Source organism: Artemia franciscana, chromosome 19, assembly GCF_032884065.1.
Source record: "Artemia franciscana chromosome 19, ASM3288406v1, whole genome shotgun sequence".
Lineage (NCBI taxonomy): Eukaryota > Metazoa > Arthropoda > Branchiopoda > Anostraca > Artemiidae > Artemia > Artemia franciscana.
In genome coordinates, this window is record NC_088881.1 from 31,065,938 (window position 1) to 31,086,273 (window position 20,336).

Sequence of the window (20,336 nt, forward strand, 5' to 3'; positions counted from 1 at the left end):
AGCACAACAGACTTCTGGACATTAACAGCCATCCTGTCTGCAGCAGCATCATCCAATATATCAGCCATGATGGTAGCTGCACTGCTTTGAATATTTTTGTAGCACAGTTCTGCAATAGATAAATCATCAACATATTTCCAGTGATCGGGTATGATGGTCCGACTGCTCCTGCGTTAGACCGTAATGCCAAACGGGGGAAGAGTATTCAAGGCAGGAATGTATAAAAGAGGTATAAACTTGCAAAATATGATCTGAAGGAATTCCATGTCGAGACAGCAGCTTCAGGGACCTAATACCTGCATTTGCTCTCCAGAGCATCATTTCTGTCCGTTTCTCCCACTTTAAATCAGGAGTAAGATACGCACCAAGTAGTTTAAGTTCAGTTACACAGCTGGAAGGAGGAAGAGGAGGGTAAAATTCTGATTTTCTTTTACGAAAAGAGAAAGTCAGCACAACAGACTTCTGGACATTAACAGCCATCCTGTCTGCAGCAGCATTATCCAATATATCAGCCATGATGGTAGCTGCACTGCTTTGAATATTTTTGTAGCACAGGTCTGCAATAGATAAATCATCAACATATTTCCAGCAATCGGGTATGGTTTTGCCAGATCGTTTATCACAAAATATTGGCATTTCATCAGAAAAAGTTGATTAGTATTTGGTATGTTGTGTTCTATTTGCAAGGAAACTAGCTATAATTCGCGCTAAAAAAGAGTGGACATTAAACTTAGAGAGGAGCTTCTTTATCAGTGCACTATGACAAATTAGGTCAAAAGCTTTCTTTTGGTCAATTTCTATCAGCTTAATCCAGCGTTCGGGTTCATTCAGATGTCTGTGAATTGTATCCAACATACTTACCAGATAATGGGCAGTGGACGTTTTGGGCATGTTTCCAAACTGTCTAGGATCAATAAGCTCAATTACCTGCTTCTTTAACCAACCAGCCAAAAACTCTCATAAACTTTGCTAAACACAGGGGTCATTGTAATTGGTCTAATTCCAGAAAAATCATTTGGTGCATCTTTTTTTGGGATTGGTGTAACATAACCATTTTTCCAAATGGATGGGTAATCACCAGATTTTGTTATTAGATTAAAAATATGGGCCAAAGGGAAGCATAATCTGTCAGGGAATGCTTTATTTAAATCTACAAGGATATCAACTGGTGTTACACTAGTTCTTTTCAAAACAGTTAGCTTTTTGTACTTCATTTGGCGATATAATATGGAAATCATAAAAATCAAGTGGAAGACTTGGAATTTCATCTTTTGTTAGAGGAGGGATTAGGTAAAGGTAAAGGGTAAAGGATACGGCATTAGACTTTACAGTCCGTACCGGCGGTGCTGATCTCCGTTTCTTGGCCCTTCAGCCAGGAAGTGCAATGGGGGGCTGGGGGCCAGCCATTCTGTGCTTTCGCACACCCTTCCTGTTTACCTTCCCCAGATTTCTCCAGGTACCCATTTAGAGCTGGGTCGACTCTGGCTAAGCTTACAGAGTCTCGCCACTGACCCCCGTCCCAAACTGAAGAATTGGGTACACTGGGATTCGAACCCGCGTCCTCTCAGACAAGGGATCCCGAATCCAACGCACCAACCCACTCGGCCAGGAGGGATTGACTTGACAATATTAACCAGGTGGACATTCAGCTTATTTGCAGTTTCAAATCCTTTTTCATCTAAATTTAAATCCAATCCTTTCTCTTTTTTTCCAACTATATTTCTGATTTCTCGGTACCTCTGGCTTTGCTTTGACTTAAACAAATGATTCACTTTTCTTTCAGTATGTTCATGGGCCGCATTTCTTGTCATTTTCAGAATTTTGTTTTTTAGTTTATTTGCTTGTGTCTAAATAAAGACATTGATGGCATTGATAATGACATTGTGCAATGTGTCTAAATAATGACAATGACATAATGACTTAATAATTTGACTTAATAAAGACAGTGGGTAAATAATGCTTGCAATGTATCTAGCCACGTTTCGAAATTCGGATACAAAACAAAATACAAAAACTAAACCCTTTTTATTCTTATATTTTATCATTATCTAGACATAAATAGCAACAAAGACCAAACTGGCTCTCCATCATAAACTACAAGTAGAACAGTAGGGCATTGTTTTCTATGTAAGACAGTAGAATGCAACTTTAACCGAATATTTCAACTCTATATCCATCAGCAAAGTAAATGAAAAAAGAATATAAAAGAACAATATTTAAACCTGAAACATTTTCAAAACAGTCCTAGCATCCTTATTTCAGGGTACTTCAACTAGAACTGGTACATCAAAGCACATCTTGATGTACCAAAGCATCAACTCGAGTTGATTTTAGCTGCTTCTATTGGAGCAGGAGATACATACGCGGGGATGCCATGGATATTCTGTGGTAGCCACAACACTGTGCTGGGTAGAGAATTTAGAGTGGCGAAACCCTATATAGGCCAGTGTATTCTCCTGATGAGCCCTTATGTTGGGTGTTGCCTCTGAATTATTTGTCTATATTATTTTTTCTATTGTTTGGTAAATGACGACTTATACTTATTGACGACATGACTGCCTGTCCATGGATTATTCTTTATGGTTGATTGTGTGTGGCTATGCTGTTTGACCTATGTGATTGTATGGATGAGTAGGGTTAAGGCCTCATTCAAGTGCTGGTCTATATTAATCACTAATTTAGGAAAACAGTCTTCCTTTTCTCCTTCTGTCTCTCTCCTTTTTTTTCTTTGTGTTTGTGCTGTAGCATTGGTGATTTCTCTTTTCATGATACTATATACATAAATTTCAATATACATAAATGTAATACACAACCATTAACAGCAAAACAATCGGATTAGCGGGTACAAACAACTCAGGAAAAACAGCACTGTCAGCTAAAAAAGTATTTAATTTTTTGAATGACACAGAAATATTCGCAGCGCCGTATTTGTTAACAATAACATGATCACAGTAAAATCGAGGCGCATAAAGTAGGTATTTCAGGCATCAGAAGCACATCACTCGAGTTGATTTTAGTTGCTTCTATTGGAGCAGCGGATACATACTATATACATAAATTTAATATAAAGTAGGTATTTCAGGTATCAGAAGCACATCACTCGAGTTGATTTTAGTTGCTTCTATTGGAGCAGGGGATACATATTATATACATAAATTTCAATATACACAAATGTAATACACAATCCTTAACGGCAAAACAATCGGATTAACGGGTGGAAACAACTCAGGAAAAAACAGCACTGCCAGCTAAAACAGTATTTAATCTTTTAAATGACACAGAAATATTCGTAGTGCCGTGTTCGCCAATAATAACATGATTACAGTAAAATCGAGGTACATATAGTAGGTATTTCAGGTATTGGAAGCATATCACTTGAGTTGCTTCTACGGGAGCAGAGGATACATACCATACATTAATAAAAACAGAGTGATCACAGAAGGTACTATAAAGACGGGCGAGCGCTTGACGTGAGTAATGACCACGATTAGTGACGATTTTCCCATAGCCTCTTTAAAGATTTTGTGTAATGTCGACAAGAGCTTATGTACGGAGCCCAGACAGTGTACTGTAAATATGGATTCCAAGCCATTTAATAACATTAGCACAACGGATTGGAGAAGATCAACATGGCAGTGTAAAAACTTCAGATGATGATTTTACATTAAATGATAGTTATTCACAGCATAAAGGGATGAGCTCCCTATTTTGTCCATTTTGATCTTTTTTAGTTTGTGTGGCCAAACTATACAGAATTGGTAGGATAGTCTTTCCTTAACCTCTTAGCCTGGAATAGATGACAGAAAACTGACATGCACTTTCTTAGACATTTCAAAAACACCATTTAATATCTTCAGTTTTGTACCAGAGATAGAAATCTTCCGTTTGAATGAAATTTACATCATATGAATATGCGAATTCTGTTCTTTCGGTTAAAGTGAAGCAGAAGTTTCTTTCTAAAGACCAGGAAAAGGTAGTTCCTTAAAATGTTCTAGCACACCTGCTAGGTGAACACTAACAATAACTGAAAGGAATTATCATTTGGGAAATTTGTCTAATTTGGGAGTTCCCTGTGGTGTCACCCGCTTTTATTAACAAGCTCGTCAAAAGAAGGGACGTAAAATTTTACTTTCTTTTCAAGGAGGATACTCCTTTGTCTACCCTTTAGATCTACCTTTGTCTTTGTGATAGTCAGCCGACAAGACAGGAAGGTTTATGCTCATAAAATAATTTTAAGCTTCCACATCCCCTGAAACAAGCGGATGTATTAGTCTCTTCTCAATCTGCTATCTCTACCGTGTTCTCTGAATACCATTTACGTTTTTCATTTTAAGGTATATATAAATCGCATTGTATTCACTGACCAGCATTTTTGACCCTAGAATTGATGCATTTTGGGAGTTGAAAACAATATTTTTAACTGCTACTTAATCAATAACAATCTATTCTTTTGTTGGAATGCTTAGTCAACTATTATCCGTCAGGAAGTCCATGCTAAATCAAGTGTCCTTTTCATTTCTTTGTGTATTTTCAAAATAATCATTGTCACTTCTTATATTCTTTTTTTTGGCTTCTTTTTGACACAATCTGAGCTGAGTTTATTGTTTGTTTCAAGTTTGGAGTTCTATTTTAATTTTTTATTAATTGTTGAAAATATCAGTAATTTTCAATACCCCTTTTTATTTTCTTTATCTCTTTTTCTTTTATTTAAAAGTCTGATCTTGAGTTTTGCTCATGAGTCATTGAGTGAATTTACAAATTACTTGGCTTGGCTTCTACATTTTTAAAGAATCATTTTTAAATTCTATTATTCAGACTTTTGTATCTCACAGCACGCAAGTAAAGATTTTTGATTCATTTCGTTGCATTGAAGCAACAGTTGGCAACGCTGTAGCCAAGTATTGTCTATTTTTTAAATATAAATTTTTAGATTACAATCTTCCAAATATTTAACATCACCCAATCCCCTGGTCTATTGAAAGAAACTTGTTAAATAAATTACTAACCCTTACTTCTTTTTTAGCATACTGGTGAGGCAGTTGCTGTGAAGACATTTAACCAGTTAAGTCACATGAGACCGCAAGAAGTTCAAATGAGGGAGTTTGAAGTTTTAAAGAAAGTTAACCATGAGAATATTGTAAAACTTCTTGCCATTGAAGAAGAAGTAAGTTTCCCCCTTACTTTAATTAGCATTATTAATTAAGATAATTTACTTAAGACCAGCAGAATTATTGGGCCTTTCAACTATGATGAACAAAATAGGTATCTCAAAATTTTGATCGGACGATTTTGGGGAAAAAAGTGGCAGGGGAGGTGGCCTAGTTGGCCTCCAATTTTTTTGGTCACTTAAACTGGGCATTAGATTTTTCAGACATTGCTGGTTGGAGATCGTTAAAAATGGCGATGGAAACGAGATTTGAAAGCAACAAGGTTTGGCCTGTTTTTTCTAAGTGCTCACAAAAGCTGCTTTAATAATTGGCTCCATTTATTTATCCTATTCATTTATAGTATATCCTGGCAGCACTAATGTAGCAAACATCCTCAAACTAATCCTTTTTTTCTGTTTGTGCTCATTAATTTTTATGGCACTTGACATCTACCAAGTGACATATAGCGATTGCAAGTTCTATCGGTCGGTTGGTCTGTCTGTCTGTCTGTCCCAGTTTTGCTACTTTAGGCACTTCCAGGTAAGCTAGGACGATGATATGGCAGGCATATCAGGAACCAGACCAGATTAAATTAGAAATTGTCCTTTCCCCGATTTGACCATCTGGGAGGGGAGTGGAGGGACGGTTAAATCGGAAAAATTAGAAAAAATGAGGTATTTTTAACTTACGAACAGGTGATTGGATCTTAATCCCGACCGGATCGGGTGACATTGGGGGAAGTTGGGGGGACCTAAAATCTTGGAAAACGCTTAGAGTGGAGGGATCGGGATGAAACTTGGTGGGAAAAATAAGCACAAGTCCTAGATACGTGATTGACAGAACCGGAACGGATCCGCTCTCTTTTGGAAGTTGCGGGGAGGGTCAATTCTGAAAAATTAGAAAAAAATGAGGTTTTTTAACTTACGAAGGAGTGATCAGATGCTAATGAAATTTGACATTTAGAAAGGATCTTGTGCTTTAGAAATCTCATTTTAAATCCTGACCAGATCCGGTGACATTGGGGGGAGTTGGAGGGGGAAACCGGAAGTCTTGGAAACCGGTAATTTTGGAAAACGCTTAGAGTGGAGGGATCGGGATGAAACTTTTATGACGTTCTCAGCAGCTTTTCAGAAGGACGATGTTCTCGTGTACATTTTCATGCCGAGCTGAAAAATTTTCTTCTCACTTTTCTGGTGATTCTTCTGAAACCCGACTAAGGTCGTATCCAAGATTTTTCTTTATTTTGTTGAGGGGGGAGGGTAATTTTTTTTGTAAAAACGCACCAAAAATTTGCTTATATTCATTCTTGGTACGTTTTTTACGTTTTTGCGAGTTGTACAAACATTTGGGGGGGGGGGGGGGGCTTCCAACTCCCTAACCTGCTGGTGAAATTTCTAACACTTTGCTTGAGAACTTTGACTACTATTTTGCAGGACACTATTCTAGGTGAGCAGATTGAGCTTGCATTAGATGTAGAAAGACAAGGGTCCCGCTTAAGGGTGCGGAGGCATTTCAGGGCAACTGCCGAACTCTTGGTCAAGAATCACTCCATCTCTTCTAATAGCCTTCTTCAAGTGCTTAGGTGTCTGGATCCTACGGAAAGGAAAAGAGCTAGAAGTCTATCAGATATAGTCGAGCTAGCTCGAGAAATCCCAGTAGGAGTAAGTTTTGAAGATGTTGGAATTGAACTCAGTAAGCCTAGAACTCAGTAGAACCAACGCCATCACGCGTGTACCATCGCTGGCATCAAATCTTCTCTATGACGGATGATTTCCATGGGTAAATGTATATGCTTTCGTTGAAGTTTGTAAAAGCTGCGTTGACATCACTGCACGGCTGCGCTGACGCAGAGGGGGTTTTCACTCACAGGAATACTTCTACTGTCGGACAGAGTCTCTATGTCAGAAAGAGTCCTGAATACAAAGCTGTGTGTGATTGATAAATTGAACACATATGGAGGTAAACCTGAAATGTTTCCTATTCCCAAAGAATATTTGGCTTTGGCTAGGTTAGCAGGGTCAGAATACCAAAACTATTTGGAGAGCAAAGTAAAAGAATAAGCTGCTGAGCGAAGCGTCCAAGAGAAAGAAAGTGAACTGAAACTAGTTGATATCTCTAGCAATAAAAAAAGCTAGATATAAACTTATGTGGTATAGATTTGAGGAATCATTGTAAGAAAAGCGGGCCTCTGAAAAACAAAAACGAGCAATTGTTGATGTCCTCTTGAAAGAGACTACCGATTGCTTAAGGAGAGCGGTCACCTCAAAGAATTCCGTGTACATCACCTTGGAAAATTCCCTACTAGATAATACCATGAAAACATGAGAAGACGAAAAAAAATTAAAGTTAAGAAAAAAGAGTGGGTGGCAAAAGATATACAAAACAGGAAGTTGGACATGATAAGCAAGTTCACCAGAACAAGTCGAAGAGGTGAATGGGTTAGCTTGCAAGCCAAAGTCTTACGGATTTTTTTTTACTTGTTCCTAGTCTTGAATTTGCTTTCCTTTTTTGTTTTAAATAAACATAGCTAAAAAAAATTAAATAAAATATGCAGAAACAAAGACGACTGACCCATCTAGTGGGAAAATGAGTTCCTTCCGAAGCTCGTGAATACGATGAATCTTAGGGTAACTTGGTCACCGTTTCTGATTCATAACCGAAGGAATATTTTAACCATTAATGGCAATCAAAATCTCTTCCCGCTTTGGTCCCTTTTTTCTACCCTTGGCAGGTCCCTTGATAGGTCGTCAAGTCCCTTTTCTAATGAGGAGTAATCATTCTGAGCCATGTATTAAAACTGAACTGTCTGTATTCTCATCTATCATCTGAAAATGGTAACTAACCATCTTAAGAGGATTCGATACTTTAAACATCGTTTTGTGAGCCTCAACATCGACTGACCGTCTCAAAGGCAAAGGATCTAATAGTAAATTCTTCCATGGGACTACTTATCATTGAAACCTATTGAAAATTTTTGATTTGATTATGGAGTTTGATTGAAAAAGACAATTGAGCTCTGTCGGCGAAGTTTTCATTCAAAGTGGGTTGTATCACAGAAAATTCGAAGAGCTGTATTTCTACAAAAAGGAATTAAATGTAGATGGTGCTGAGACTGGTTGTACTCGGGTGGCGATTGGTGTGTAGAATCTAAATATATTTCAAGTGTGAATATACTTAATATTTATTCATATTTTTTTTTCAAATAACGGGCAATTAAGCCCTTTGGGATATTTTTTTTATTTATAAATGGGAGTATATTGGTAATAAAGGAACTTGAAATTGAACTGCCAAATTGTTCAACTGACTTTTCTTTTGAGGCGATTTTGGGCATTTTCTCAGCAGGTATACTAGAACGTTTTTAGGAGCAACCCTTTCCTGGATCTTGTAAATATTCTGCTCCGTTTGACCTCCTTGAGCTTTCGCTGGCTTGGGGTAACGCCTTAAACATAGGAATAAAATTTAAAAAGAGAAGAAAAGAATGAAATAGAAAAAAATCGTAATTTATTAGTACTTCATTAAAAATACCTACTAATTTCTCATTCCACTATTTAGGAAGGCAAAGGGAAAGTTATTGTTATGGAATTATGTACTGGTGGTAGCCTGTTCAATATTCTAGACGACCCTGAGAACAGCTGTGGGTTGCCAGAAGATGAATTCCTTTTGGTTCTTGAGCACCTAGGTATGATTTTTTTTTATTATCTCGCTCTTATCTTTACTCTTTTCTCATCTTTTTTCTTATTTTTGTTTACATTTTATAAACTCTGTTTGCTTCTGTTAACTTGCGTAGACACGGTTTCTTTTTATTTTTCTATGTTATTTTTTTGCATGTCTTTGCAAAAAAATTTATTTATGAAGCAATTTGTTTATAAATGAGAGATTTTGTATATAAATTTAGATATAAATGCCTATTTTTAAGTGTTTTTTATATTATGTATATATAACAGTTTGTCGTTTGTAAGTATTATTTTATTATTGATAAATCAAATGCATGCGAAAAAAAATAAACTTTATATAAATAAATCTACTTTATCAAGAATTAGGTTCCAAAGTTTGTAAGTCAATGCTTCCTTTTTCGTATAAACTTTGCATACCCTACACTCAAACATTTTTAGGCCAAGTCAGCATAATGAAGGATAACAGCAATAGTAATAGGCTGCTTTAATTCTGTATTCACAATAATCTAGTCATAGCCTAGTTTGTGTTTGGTCATAAAATGACACATAAGCTCACATAATAATCACGTGATGGTAAGACGCCAACCCTATTATGCTATCATGGTTGCCCCATTAGGGGCAATCTAGTAAAGAAGAAATCACGGCCCATAGTAACCAAAAAATTAAGAACACTCTTAAAAAAAAAAACAAAAAAAAAAAAACTGTCAAGTGAGGAAGAATTGCCATTTGAAGCTGATGCAGGAATACTACAACTACTATATACTAACTATATACTACTATAAATACTAACTATATACTACTATATACTATATACTAACTATATACTAACTATATTAGTATATTAGTATGCTATATTATTATTAATTAACTATATTCACTATATTAGTATAACTATATACTAACTATATACTACTATATATACTAACTATATACTACTATATACTAACAAAATTACTGCAACACCAAGTCGCCTGAGGCTGTCACAGCTACGCACGCTCCTCCTCACTATCAATCTATTCAAAGCATCACTCTTTACACCCACCCAAGAAGTTTCTGTTTCCCTGAAATCTTTCCTATGACATCCTCCCATATTATAGGGAACAATTCGCTTTTCGTTTGGCTCTATATGATTGCCTGACAAAGACGGTCTTGGGAAATCTATCAATCTACACCCGCAGAATGTGTCCGAGCAGAAATGGTTAATCTTATCAGAATGGTTAATCATATGGTTAATGGTTAATCAGTTAAAAGTTCATTGCGAAAACAAATTTGTGGGAATTTGGAAAGATGGGCTGAAACCTCTTGAAAACGGTGTCGGATCGAGATAAAAACTGCACCATTGGAATCTTTAGGTCAAAAACCACATACAAGAAATTTAAGGCCTCCCCATCTTGAACAACACCGCTTGGGCAGTACCAAATGTCCTTTTTTTTCTTCCTTCTTTTTCCTCATTGCTAGTGGAGCACCTGAACATAATAGAGATCTGTTTCAGGGTTAATTTGAAAGTAAATCAGAATATCTTGTCTCTTTATCAATCAACAGAAGATAGTATTGTAATAAAATGCATTTTTTGACAAAATTGCATCTTCATATAAAGATGATATAATTGTAAACCAAAGACGTAAGGTACCCATGTAGTATACTAGGCAAGGGCATATCCAAGATTTTTGTTGGGGGGGGATGAAAAAACTTTAATGCAAAAAACTTTTTATTTTGTTACTATTTCACGAGTCGAACAATTTTTTTTTTTGGGGGGGGGGGTCAAACGCGGTATTCCCTCTGGATACGGCATTGGAATATATTGTGGGGGCATAATAGACTGCTATTATTTGTAGGTGCAATAACCTATTGCTAACCAATGCAGTAGTCGGTATAAAATGAATAGTTATGAATGAATAGTCTACTATGTTGCTCGCATGATGGGAAGCAGATTGGATTAACTTATGAATTCTGTAATTTAAAGCAATTATAGCAATTTATAATTTATAGTAAATTATAATTTGTAGAAAATTACATTTGTAATTACTTCCTAATCTTTAGTAAATGAATAGATGGATTTAAGTCTTATATCTAAGTCTGCTAAAGCTTATTTAAAGATCTTAATTGTTTCCGTGAGAATTGTTTCTTTGAGTAAAAGTTTTTTTTAAATATTTTTCGTTCAACTCAACTTCCCTTTTGTTTGAGTAGTCTTTCCTAAAGAATCAGGACAAACATTCAAGTCCCTTACCGTAAAGAGCGAGGGTTGAGGAGGGGATAGCACCCCTCATATATAGAATAATTTCTGTTCGTTTTAAGCTTTAATCTTACTCCTTACTTTCAATTAAAAAAGCTCGTTCTTGTATTTAATTTTTGACCATTTTTTAAGTCATGCCAGGAAATCTCCTTCCCTCTGAACTTTCAATTTACAGTCATATGAGCAATCTCTGAAATTTTATACGGGTATCTCTTCCATAAGAACCATATATGCCTCAGGGCATAACTTACAACGCCTGCCCCTGGGCCCTGGGGGGCTATGTCTACACCAGAGTTTTTGTTATCTGACCTTTGAACTATTCTCAACAAAATGTCTATCTCAATATTTTTATCTTATGCATTTGTGGAAAAAAGACGTAGTGGGGGGGGGGGGGGTTAGTTGCCCTCCGATCACTTTTGACTCTGAAAAAGTGAACTAGAACTTTAAATATCGAATCAAATCAGCCCTCTCTGAAGTTTATACGAGTATCCCTTCCATAAGAATCTTAAATGCCCCCAGGGTATAACTTACAACGCCTGCCCCTGGGCTCTGGGTACATAGTTTTTGGATCTTTCAACTATGATGAGAAATTAACTCAAAATTTTGATCGGACAGTTTTGGAAAAAAAGGCAGGGGTCCTAGTGATCCTCCAATCTTTTTGATGACTTAACAGGGTACTAGGACTTTTAGTTTCCGTTTGAAATAGCCCTTTTTTATTTTCTCGGACCACTTGGCCAATACAATCCTCTCTGGAAAAAAACAAAAACAAATAAACACGCATTCGTGATCTTTCCTCCAGGAAAAATAGATATTTCTACATTTTCAAAGAAAGGAGGTTGAAACCTCTGAAATAGAGTTCTCTGATGCACTAAATCTGGTGGTGTGATTTTCATTAAGATTCTTTGATTTTTAGTGGGTTTTCTCCCATTTTTGGTAAATCAGGCAAATTTTTTTCCAGCCCGTACCCTTTTATGTGTTACACTAAACTTTCTTGAACTTATGTGTTCGGAATCAGCATAATAAGACAATTCTTTTGGTATTTCTACCGATATCAAAATTTCGTTTTTTTTAAAGCTTTGGTTACTATTGAGCCACGTCGCTTCTTACTTACAGTTCTTTACCACGAACTGTTTGATTAACTTTTGAAAACCTATTCACTACGAATACATCCATTTATTACGGATTGTTCATTTGCTACATTTGTTCTTTCAATAATTTACACATGATAAAAACAAACTAAAAATCAAGGTATTATTTTTATCAACGAAAAAAACAATTGACGAATTATAATAATAAAGAATTAATGCCGTCTATACAACGTCGGCAGTTTAATATTTAACGTGTGAACGCTCTTTAATTGTTGTTTTACTGGTTTTTAGCTGCTGGTATGAAACACTTGCGAGATTTAAATTTAGTGCATCGAGACCTGAAGCCTGGTAATATAATGCGTTTCGTTTCGTTGGATGGTAAAATGATATATAAGCTAACGGATTTCGGAGCAGCTCGTGAACTGGAAGATGATCAGCAGTTTGTCTCTCTTTATGGCACTGAAGAATATTTGGTAATTTCTTCATAATGTTTGTTTAATATATTGGTAATATTTGGTAAATATATTGGTAATATTTGGTAAATAATTCGGTAATAGGTGGTAAATATATTGTAAATATATTTTTTTATTGTAGGTTTGTTTATTAATAAAGCCTCCGGTATGGAAATGCAGGTCGTTGGAAAACATGATTTAGTAAAAGAAAAAGAAAAAAGTACTCACTGAAAATATTGCCTTTCGTTATTCCTAAATATTATCATATTGCAGCTATTTGTTGTCAAGGAGTCGTGTCATTCATAAATCTATATATATAAAAATAAGTTGTTTGTTTGTGCGTCTGTCTGTCGACTGACGTCGTGTTTGTCCGCATATGACGTCTGAATTATTTTATCATATACCAATTCAAAAACGAATGTATTCAAGCCAAAGTAGCTTAGTTGGTAAAGCGTTATGTTCCAGGTTCTAGGTCCGAGAGGTTCCAGGGTCGACCCTTGGCTTTAGCATTAATACAAAAAAAAACAAACTAAAAACGGTAAAAACTACAAAAAAAACTAAAAAGAAAATACTAAAAAACTAAAAAAGCTGAAAAACTAAAAAAAACTAAAAAAAGGTAAAAAACTAAAAAAGAAAAAAAATGAAAAATAAAGGAGAAAAAGAAACCTAAAAAAATAAAAATATAAAAACTAAAAAAGGTAAAAACTACAAAAAAACTAAAAAAAAGAAAAAAAAAAAACTAAAAAAGCTAAAAAAAAGTTAAAACCAAAAAAAAAACTAAAAAGGGAAAAAAAACAAAATTTATTTCATCATATAGCCTACCAATTCAAAAACGAATGTATATACAGACCAGGACACCGGGATACAAATGACGACCGGGACACCGGGGCACAGGGAATATAAATGACGACCGGGACACTCAAAGAGATATTACAGACTGGGACACCGGGACACAAATGACGACCGGGACACAGGGAATATTTATAATGACGACCGGGACACAGGGAATATAAATGACGACCGGGACGCTCAAAGAGAAATTACAGACTGGGACCCCGGGACACAAATCACGACCGGGACACAGGGAATATAAATGACGATCGGGACACAGGGACACAACTACAATGGCGCGTAACTAATATGGCGCTTTACGACTTACACGCGCGGGGGGTGGTGCTTGGGGGGGGGGGGTGATGGCGCGAAGCGCCACCCCAACAGCTCGTTTCAAATATAAAACTATGTTTCTGTCAACATTCTAATAGTAGGCTTCAAGTAAGTCTAGATCATTTTCTAAGAAAAAATGTAAGTGACATCATAATTCTAATAGTAGGTTTTAAGTAAATCTAGATCGTTCTGGAAGAAATACTGTAAGTGGCATCATAATTCTAATAGTAGGTTTTAAGTAAGTCTTGATCATTCTCGAAGAAAAATGTAAGTGGCATAATAATTCTAATAGTAGGCTTCAAGCAAGTCTAAATCATTTTCTAAGAAGAAATGTAAGTGACATCATAATTCTAATAGTAGGTTTTACGTAAGCCTAGATCATTCTCTAAAAAAGCTGTAAGTGACATAATAATTCTAATACTAGGTTTCAAGTAAGTCCAGATCATTGTCTAAGAAAAAATGTAAGTGACATCATAATCCTTATTCAGTGAATGTAGATCTGAACGATTTTAATCGTTGTAGATCCTTAGGTCAAAGAGAATTCAAAGTTTTTGGGTAAAGGACTAAAAAGGGTATATTCTCTGGCCGGTTTGAAGCCTAAACTAGTAAGTATTGGGCTCAAGAAAACCAAATGAGCCCCAATATTGAGGCCGAAAAGGGGCCAATTTTGTTTATAGTTTCTTGGGTCAAGGAAAATTCAAAGTCTTTGGGTGATTGCAGGTTCTATTGGGGCTAAAATCGGTCTATACTCTCTCTGACCGGTTTGAGTTTTGAAGTTTTTGGGTGATAGTGGGTGCTTTTAGGAGTAAAAATGGTCTATTCTTTGGCCGGTTTGAAGCCTAAACTAGTAAGTCTTGGGTCCAAGGAAACCGTATGAACCCTTGGACCCAGCTGAAACCATTAAGGCTGAAAAGGGGCTAATTCGGTCAATAGTTTGTTAGACCAAGGGAAATTCTTGGGTGATTGTGGGAGCTTTTGGGGCTAAAATGGGTCTACACTATCTCTGGCTGGTGTGAAGCTCCAAAGTTTTTGAGTGATATTTGGTGCTGGTAGGAGTAAAGAGGGTCTATTCTTTAGCCGGTTAGAAGCCTAAACTAGTAAGTTTTGGCCCAAGGAAACCGAATGAACCCCAATATTAAGGTTGAAAAGGCCAATTCGGTCAATAGTTCGTTAGGCTAAGGAAAATTCTTGGCTGATTGCGGTTGCTTTTGGGGCTAAAATGGGTCTATACTATCTCTGGCTTCTGTGAAGCTTCAACGTTTTTGAGTGATAGTTCGTGCTGCTAGGAGTAAAGAGGGTTTACTCTCTGCCCGATTTGAAGCTTAAAACTAATAAGACCCTGGGCCCAAAGAAACCAAATGAATCCCAAAATTGAGGCAGAAGGGCCAATTAGGTCAGTTCCTTGTGTCTGGGAAAAATTCAAAGTATTTGGGTGATTTTGGGTGCTATTGGGGCTAAAATTGGTCTATGCTCTCTCAGGCCGGTATGAAGCTTCAAAGTTTTTGGGTGATAGTGGGGTAAAAAGGGTCTACTCTCTGACCAAATTGAAACTTAAACTAGTAAGTTCAAGGGCCAAGGAAACCAAATGAACCCCAACATTGTGGTCGAAAACGGTCCAATTAGGCCAATAGTTCCTCGGGCCAAGAAAAATTTCAAAGTTTTTGGGTGATTGTTGTTGCTATCGGGGCTAAAATGGGTCCCTATTTTCTCTGGCCGGTTTTAAGCTTGTAAGTTTTTGTGTGACAGTGGGTGCTGTTAGGAGTGAAAAGGGTATACTCTCTGGCCAGTTTGAAGCCTAAACTAGTAGATATTGGGCTCAAGGAAACCAAATGAGCCCCAATATTGAGGCCAAAAAGGGACCAACCGCTGTGCAAAAAGTGGGGTAGCGAAGTAGCGATGTTACCTAACAGTTTTCAAACTTGTTGGCAGATTTTGACTGAAGATGCCATTTTACATTTAAAAATACTTTTTGCTCAACGAAAAGCTGTGAAAATGCAAGTTGTCCCGCTAAAGTGCCAACAGCTTCTGGAATTCTGTCGGATTCTGCTACTGGCAGCTTTGGAACTTTTTCCAGGGAACCAGGGAGCCAATTAGGTCAATTGTTCCTTGGATCAAGGAATATTTTAAGTCTGTGGGTGATTACAGGTTCTATTGGGCCAGAAATTGGTCTTTGGCTAGTTTGAAGCTTCAAAGCTTTTGGGTGATAGTTGGTCCCGTTAGGAGTAAAAAGGGTCTGCTCTCTGGCCGGTTTGAAGCTTAAACTAATAAGTCCTTGGGCCTAAGAAAACCAAATGATCCCCAATATTTTTTTTTTATTTAATAACAATTATTGACAAAAAACGTAACATAAGCTGATCTTCTCCAAATGCCGAAGCATGATATGGAAGAGGGTTAACCAAAAAAAAACAAAAAAAAAAACACTTAACATAAACCTCAAAAAGGGTGTATAAACAAAATACGACTACAACATCATATACACTGCTACCACTCGCTTGATACTCCTTACTCAAGTCCTTCCTTAACACACCTCAATCAAAATAAAACACTACCGTTAATGATGTAAAGCCAATTTAATCTGTCAACTATGCATCCTATTACATTAATCATTAAAATCATATTTAGAAAACAATTCATTCTTTAACAGCCTTTTAAATTCACTTTAATTGCTATTCTTAATATCATTATTTAACGAATTCCATAGCCTACCCCTCTAAAAATAAGAGAAAAACCTGACCTAGGCGTAACCAAATTATTAACATAGATTTTGTTCATTCACCTTATGCCATGGGAATGGACTTCATTAACTTGTGTGAACACACTTAGAAAAGGAGCAGAGTGTGCTCTGACGCAATTATACATAAAAACAACAGGATAAAATTCGCGGAGAGCAGTCGCTGGGAGTATTTTCAACCTAACATAATCCCGTCGACACGGTTCAGAAGGGCTTAAATTAGCAAGTATTCTAATAGCAATATTTTGCGAAATTCGGACTGGACGAAGGATTGAGGAGAAAGTTCCTAACCATATTGAACTACGTAGATAACTTCGAAGACCACACTGCCTTTGCAAGACCAAGGTTTAAAGCAAATTTTCAGGGAAACAATCGAAGTTAAGAAAATTTTATTCAAGAATAATTCCATAAATAGAGATACAGGTGAATTTGGATTGAACTCAATTTATGATAATTTACTGAGGTCAAATAAAGTAAATATCACCTCACCTAAGAGCTATGACCTCTGTCCACGTAATATGTCAGATAATTCTAATGAACCGGAAACGAAAAGGTCAAAGAGATTTTCCTCGGCTGTTGCATTGAAAAAAATAAGAGCAACAAACTATATGTAATTAGTTTATTAGGTATAAATTTTGTTTATTTTTATTCCTGTCTTTTAGTTTTACTGCTGATGATGAACACTGTATATGTGTTCGAAATATGCAGTTGAATAATTTTATATCTATTCACTGTCAATAAAAAAGTTTCATCCCTATTTTGAACTGTTTTACTTTCGATATTGAACTACAATATAAATATAGGGGTAAATTAAAGAATTAAACTAAAATCAACATAGGGATTATTTATTGAGGCAGAAAAGGGTCCATTTAGGTCTATAGTGCCTTGGACCAAGGGAAATTCCAAGTTTTTGGGTGATTGTGGGTGCTATTGGGGCTAAAATGGGTTTATAATGACTCAATTTGTAAAATGACAATCATGTCATTAAGATGCAAATAACGTCTGTGGACTTGGCGCAAAATCTTGATAATATGAGCCTTAAGAGCTGCAAAGTTTCTTCGGTCATCCAGTTTCTTTCGATTTTTCTAAACCTTTCTGATATTTGAATTATTCTTTTAAATTTTAATGTTGGTTGTGTGAGTAATGTGTTTGGTTTGATATGACCCTGTTCAATTGCCTTTGGCAGGTAACGAATGTCTCCCATAAAATATGAACTCTCCGATTATGGTTAGAATCTGTACAAATAGTTCACTCACCTTTCAATTTCAATTATAGCATTCTGATATTAGCGAGAATGTTTTTTGGGCAAAATTTATTTTCCAAAAATGTTGGGGTGTGGATTCAAATTTTTAATCTTTTCAGTGAAAACACAAGAAAGTTTTTTTTTCAGTGGAAGTACTCCAATAAATTCCATCGATGTTTCTAGATCTGGGAATTCTATGAAATTCCTAGATTTTCAAAATTTAGGAAAAACAATAGCTGGACACGTGTACACTCTTACCTCCCTTTACAAAATCTAGTTGGGGGGGGGGGAGGGGCAAAAGGTATTTTTTCGAAGAAAATACTCCAAAAAGAGGATGTAAAAGATCAAGAGAGGCATGGAAACCCCTATACTCGTTTGCTCACCTTTCAATTTCAATTGTAGCCTCGTGAAATGTATTAGAGTGTCTTTTTGGGCAAAATGTATTTTCCAAAATTTAGGGGGCAATTTTGTCCTTTTAACATTTTTTTTCATAAAGACACAAAAAGTATTTTCAAAAAAAAAATCTAAAAAAAAGTCTTCAAAATCTAGTAGGGGGCAAAAAATCTAGGAAGGGGCAAGAACGAGAACGAGAACTCGTCATGAACGAGAATATAAGTTGGGAAAAATATTTTTTCCAAAACCTAGGACGGGGGGGGGGGGAATCTGTAAATCTTCCAATGAAAACACAAAAAAAGGCATTTTAAAAAGGAAATCCTTCAAAGAAAGCTATTGTTCAAAATATAGGAAGGGAAAAAAGTATAAAGGGGCACATGTACATCCCTACTCCCCTTTGCAATATTAAGGGGGGCAAAAGACGTTTTTTACTGAATAAGCACAAAAAAGCTATTTCAAAATCTAGGAAGAAGGTAGAAAATCTAGGTGGGTACATGCATACCTTTCTCCTCATTTACTCATCTTTCAATTTCAAATTACAGCATCCAGACATGTACGAGAGGGCTGTTTTGCGAAAACCTGTCGGAAAAACTTTTGGAGCAACGGTGGACCTTTGGTCAATAGGAGTTACAGTTTATCATGTCGCTACTGGCAATTTGCCATTCCGGCCATTTGGAGGAAGAAGAAACAAGGAAACTATGTACTACATTACAGCCAAAAAAGCTTCTGGCGTTATATCTGGTGTTCAAGTGTCAGAAAACGGAGAAATAAAATGGAGTAAGGAGCTTCCAGATACATGTCTCCTATCGACGTAAGTTAATATGTTCAGGTTCATTTATTTTTCAATCATATATAAATAACATACTAAGCATATACCAATATATAGTAGAGAGACAAGCTCATTTTACACAGATAAAACAACCCCCCTGGCCCCAGGGCAGGCGCTGTAAGTTATTTCCTGAGGGCATATATGGTTTTTATGGAAGGGATGCTCGTATAAACTTCGAAGAGGGCTCATTTGATTGGGAATTGAAAGTTATAGTTCAATTTTCAAGAGTCAAAAGAAATCGGAGGGTAGCTAGCCCCCTACGCTCTTTTTTCCCCAAATCCACCTTATAAGAACTTTGAGACTGCCATTTTTTAAGTACAGTTCAAAGATAATGTAACGAAAACTCAGAGGTTAACACAAACCCCAATGGCCTAGGGACAGACGTTGTAAGCTATGCCCTGGGGGTATACATGGTTCTTATAGAAGGGATGCTTGTACAAACTTCAGAGAGGGCTCATTTATTGGATGTTAAAATTTCTTGTTCAATTTTTTAGAGTCAAAAGAGATCGGAGGGCAAGTAGCCCCCCACGCCCATTTTTCCACAAATCCATCTGATAGGAACTTTGAGACAGCCATTTTCTCAAAAAATAGTTCAAAGATCATATGACTAATACTCAGAGGTTAATACAACCCCACAGGGCCCAGGGGCAGACGTTGTAAGCAATGCCCAGGGGGTGTATATGGTTTTTATGGAAGGGGTACTCATATAAACTTCAGAGAGGACTCATTTGAATGGAAATTAGAAGTTCTTGTTCTTTTTAGGGAGTCAAAATAGATCAGAAGGAAGATAAATAACGAAATATATGGATTATTAATCAAAATAAGAAGAAAGAGAAAAAAATAGACATAATACTAATAATTCACCACGCCACAGCAGACATCCCACCTGATGATAAAAAAAAATTCAATTTTTTGAACCAGCAACGGGACAACAAGAACAAAATGAAGACCCGAGAAAAAAACTCAAAAACAAAACAAACATCAAATTAATAATAATAATAAATATAAAAGTAGAATAACTAATAACTATGCAAAACGAAGGATTTCAACTTATTTTTTGAAATTTCTAACAACAAATCAAAACGAAAAGCCTACTCGTATTGGTTCCATGCAGCAACCACACTATTTCTTAGACAAAAACGGGACCACTCGGAAATTATCCATGGCTGGCGTAGTTTGCGTGTATTGCAAGCTAGGTGTGAAGATGGCACAGCAACTGGGAACAGGATCAAAAGAAAAAAAAATTGCTAGGCAGTGTCTGGAAATTGTGCTTAACTTTGAACAATAACGAATGAAAAGTAACTGCCAGTCCAATAGGAAGAATAAAGAATAAAGGAAGAATAAAGAATACAAACTCTTTGTATAGGACTTGGTTGGAAGAA

At 36.3% G+C, this 20,336-nt stretch overlaps 1 protein-coding gene across 4 annotated transcripts in view; it reads left to right on the top strand.

Moving 5' to 3' along the window:
• The window catches only part of LOC136039555 (serine/threonine-protein kinase TBK1-like), a 70,997-nt gene that overhangs the window by 7,684 nt on the left and 42,977 nt on the right, over positions 1-20,336 (top strand). For all 4 annotated transcript variants that reach the window (XM_065723395.1, XM_065723392.1, XM_065723393.1 and 1 more), the window contains exons 3-6: positions 5,024-5,164; positions 8,700-8,826; positions 12,434-12,615; positions 18,668-18,936. In XM_065723395.1, coding sequence (XP_065579467.1) covers positions 5,024-5,164; positions 8,700-8,826; positions 12,434-12,615; positions 18,668-18,936 — 719 coding nt within the window. The remainder of the gene's footprint in view (positions 1-5,023; positions 5,165-8,699; positions 8,827-12,433; positions 12,616-18,667; positions 18,937-20,336) is intronic.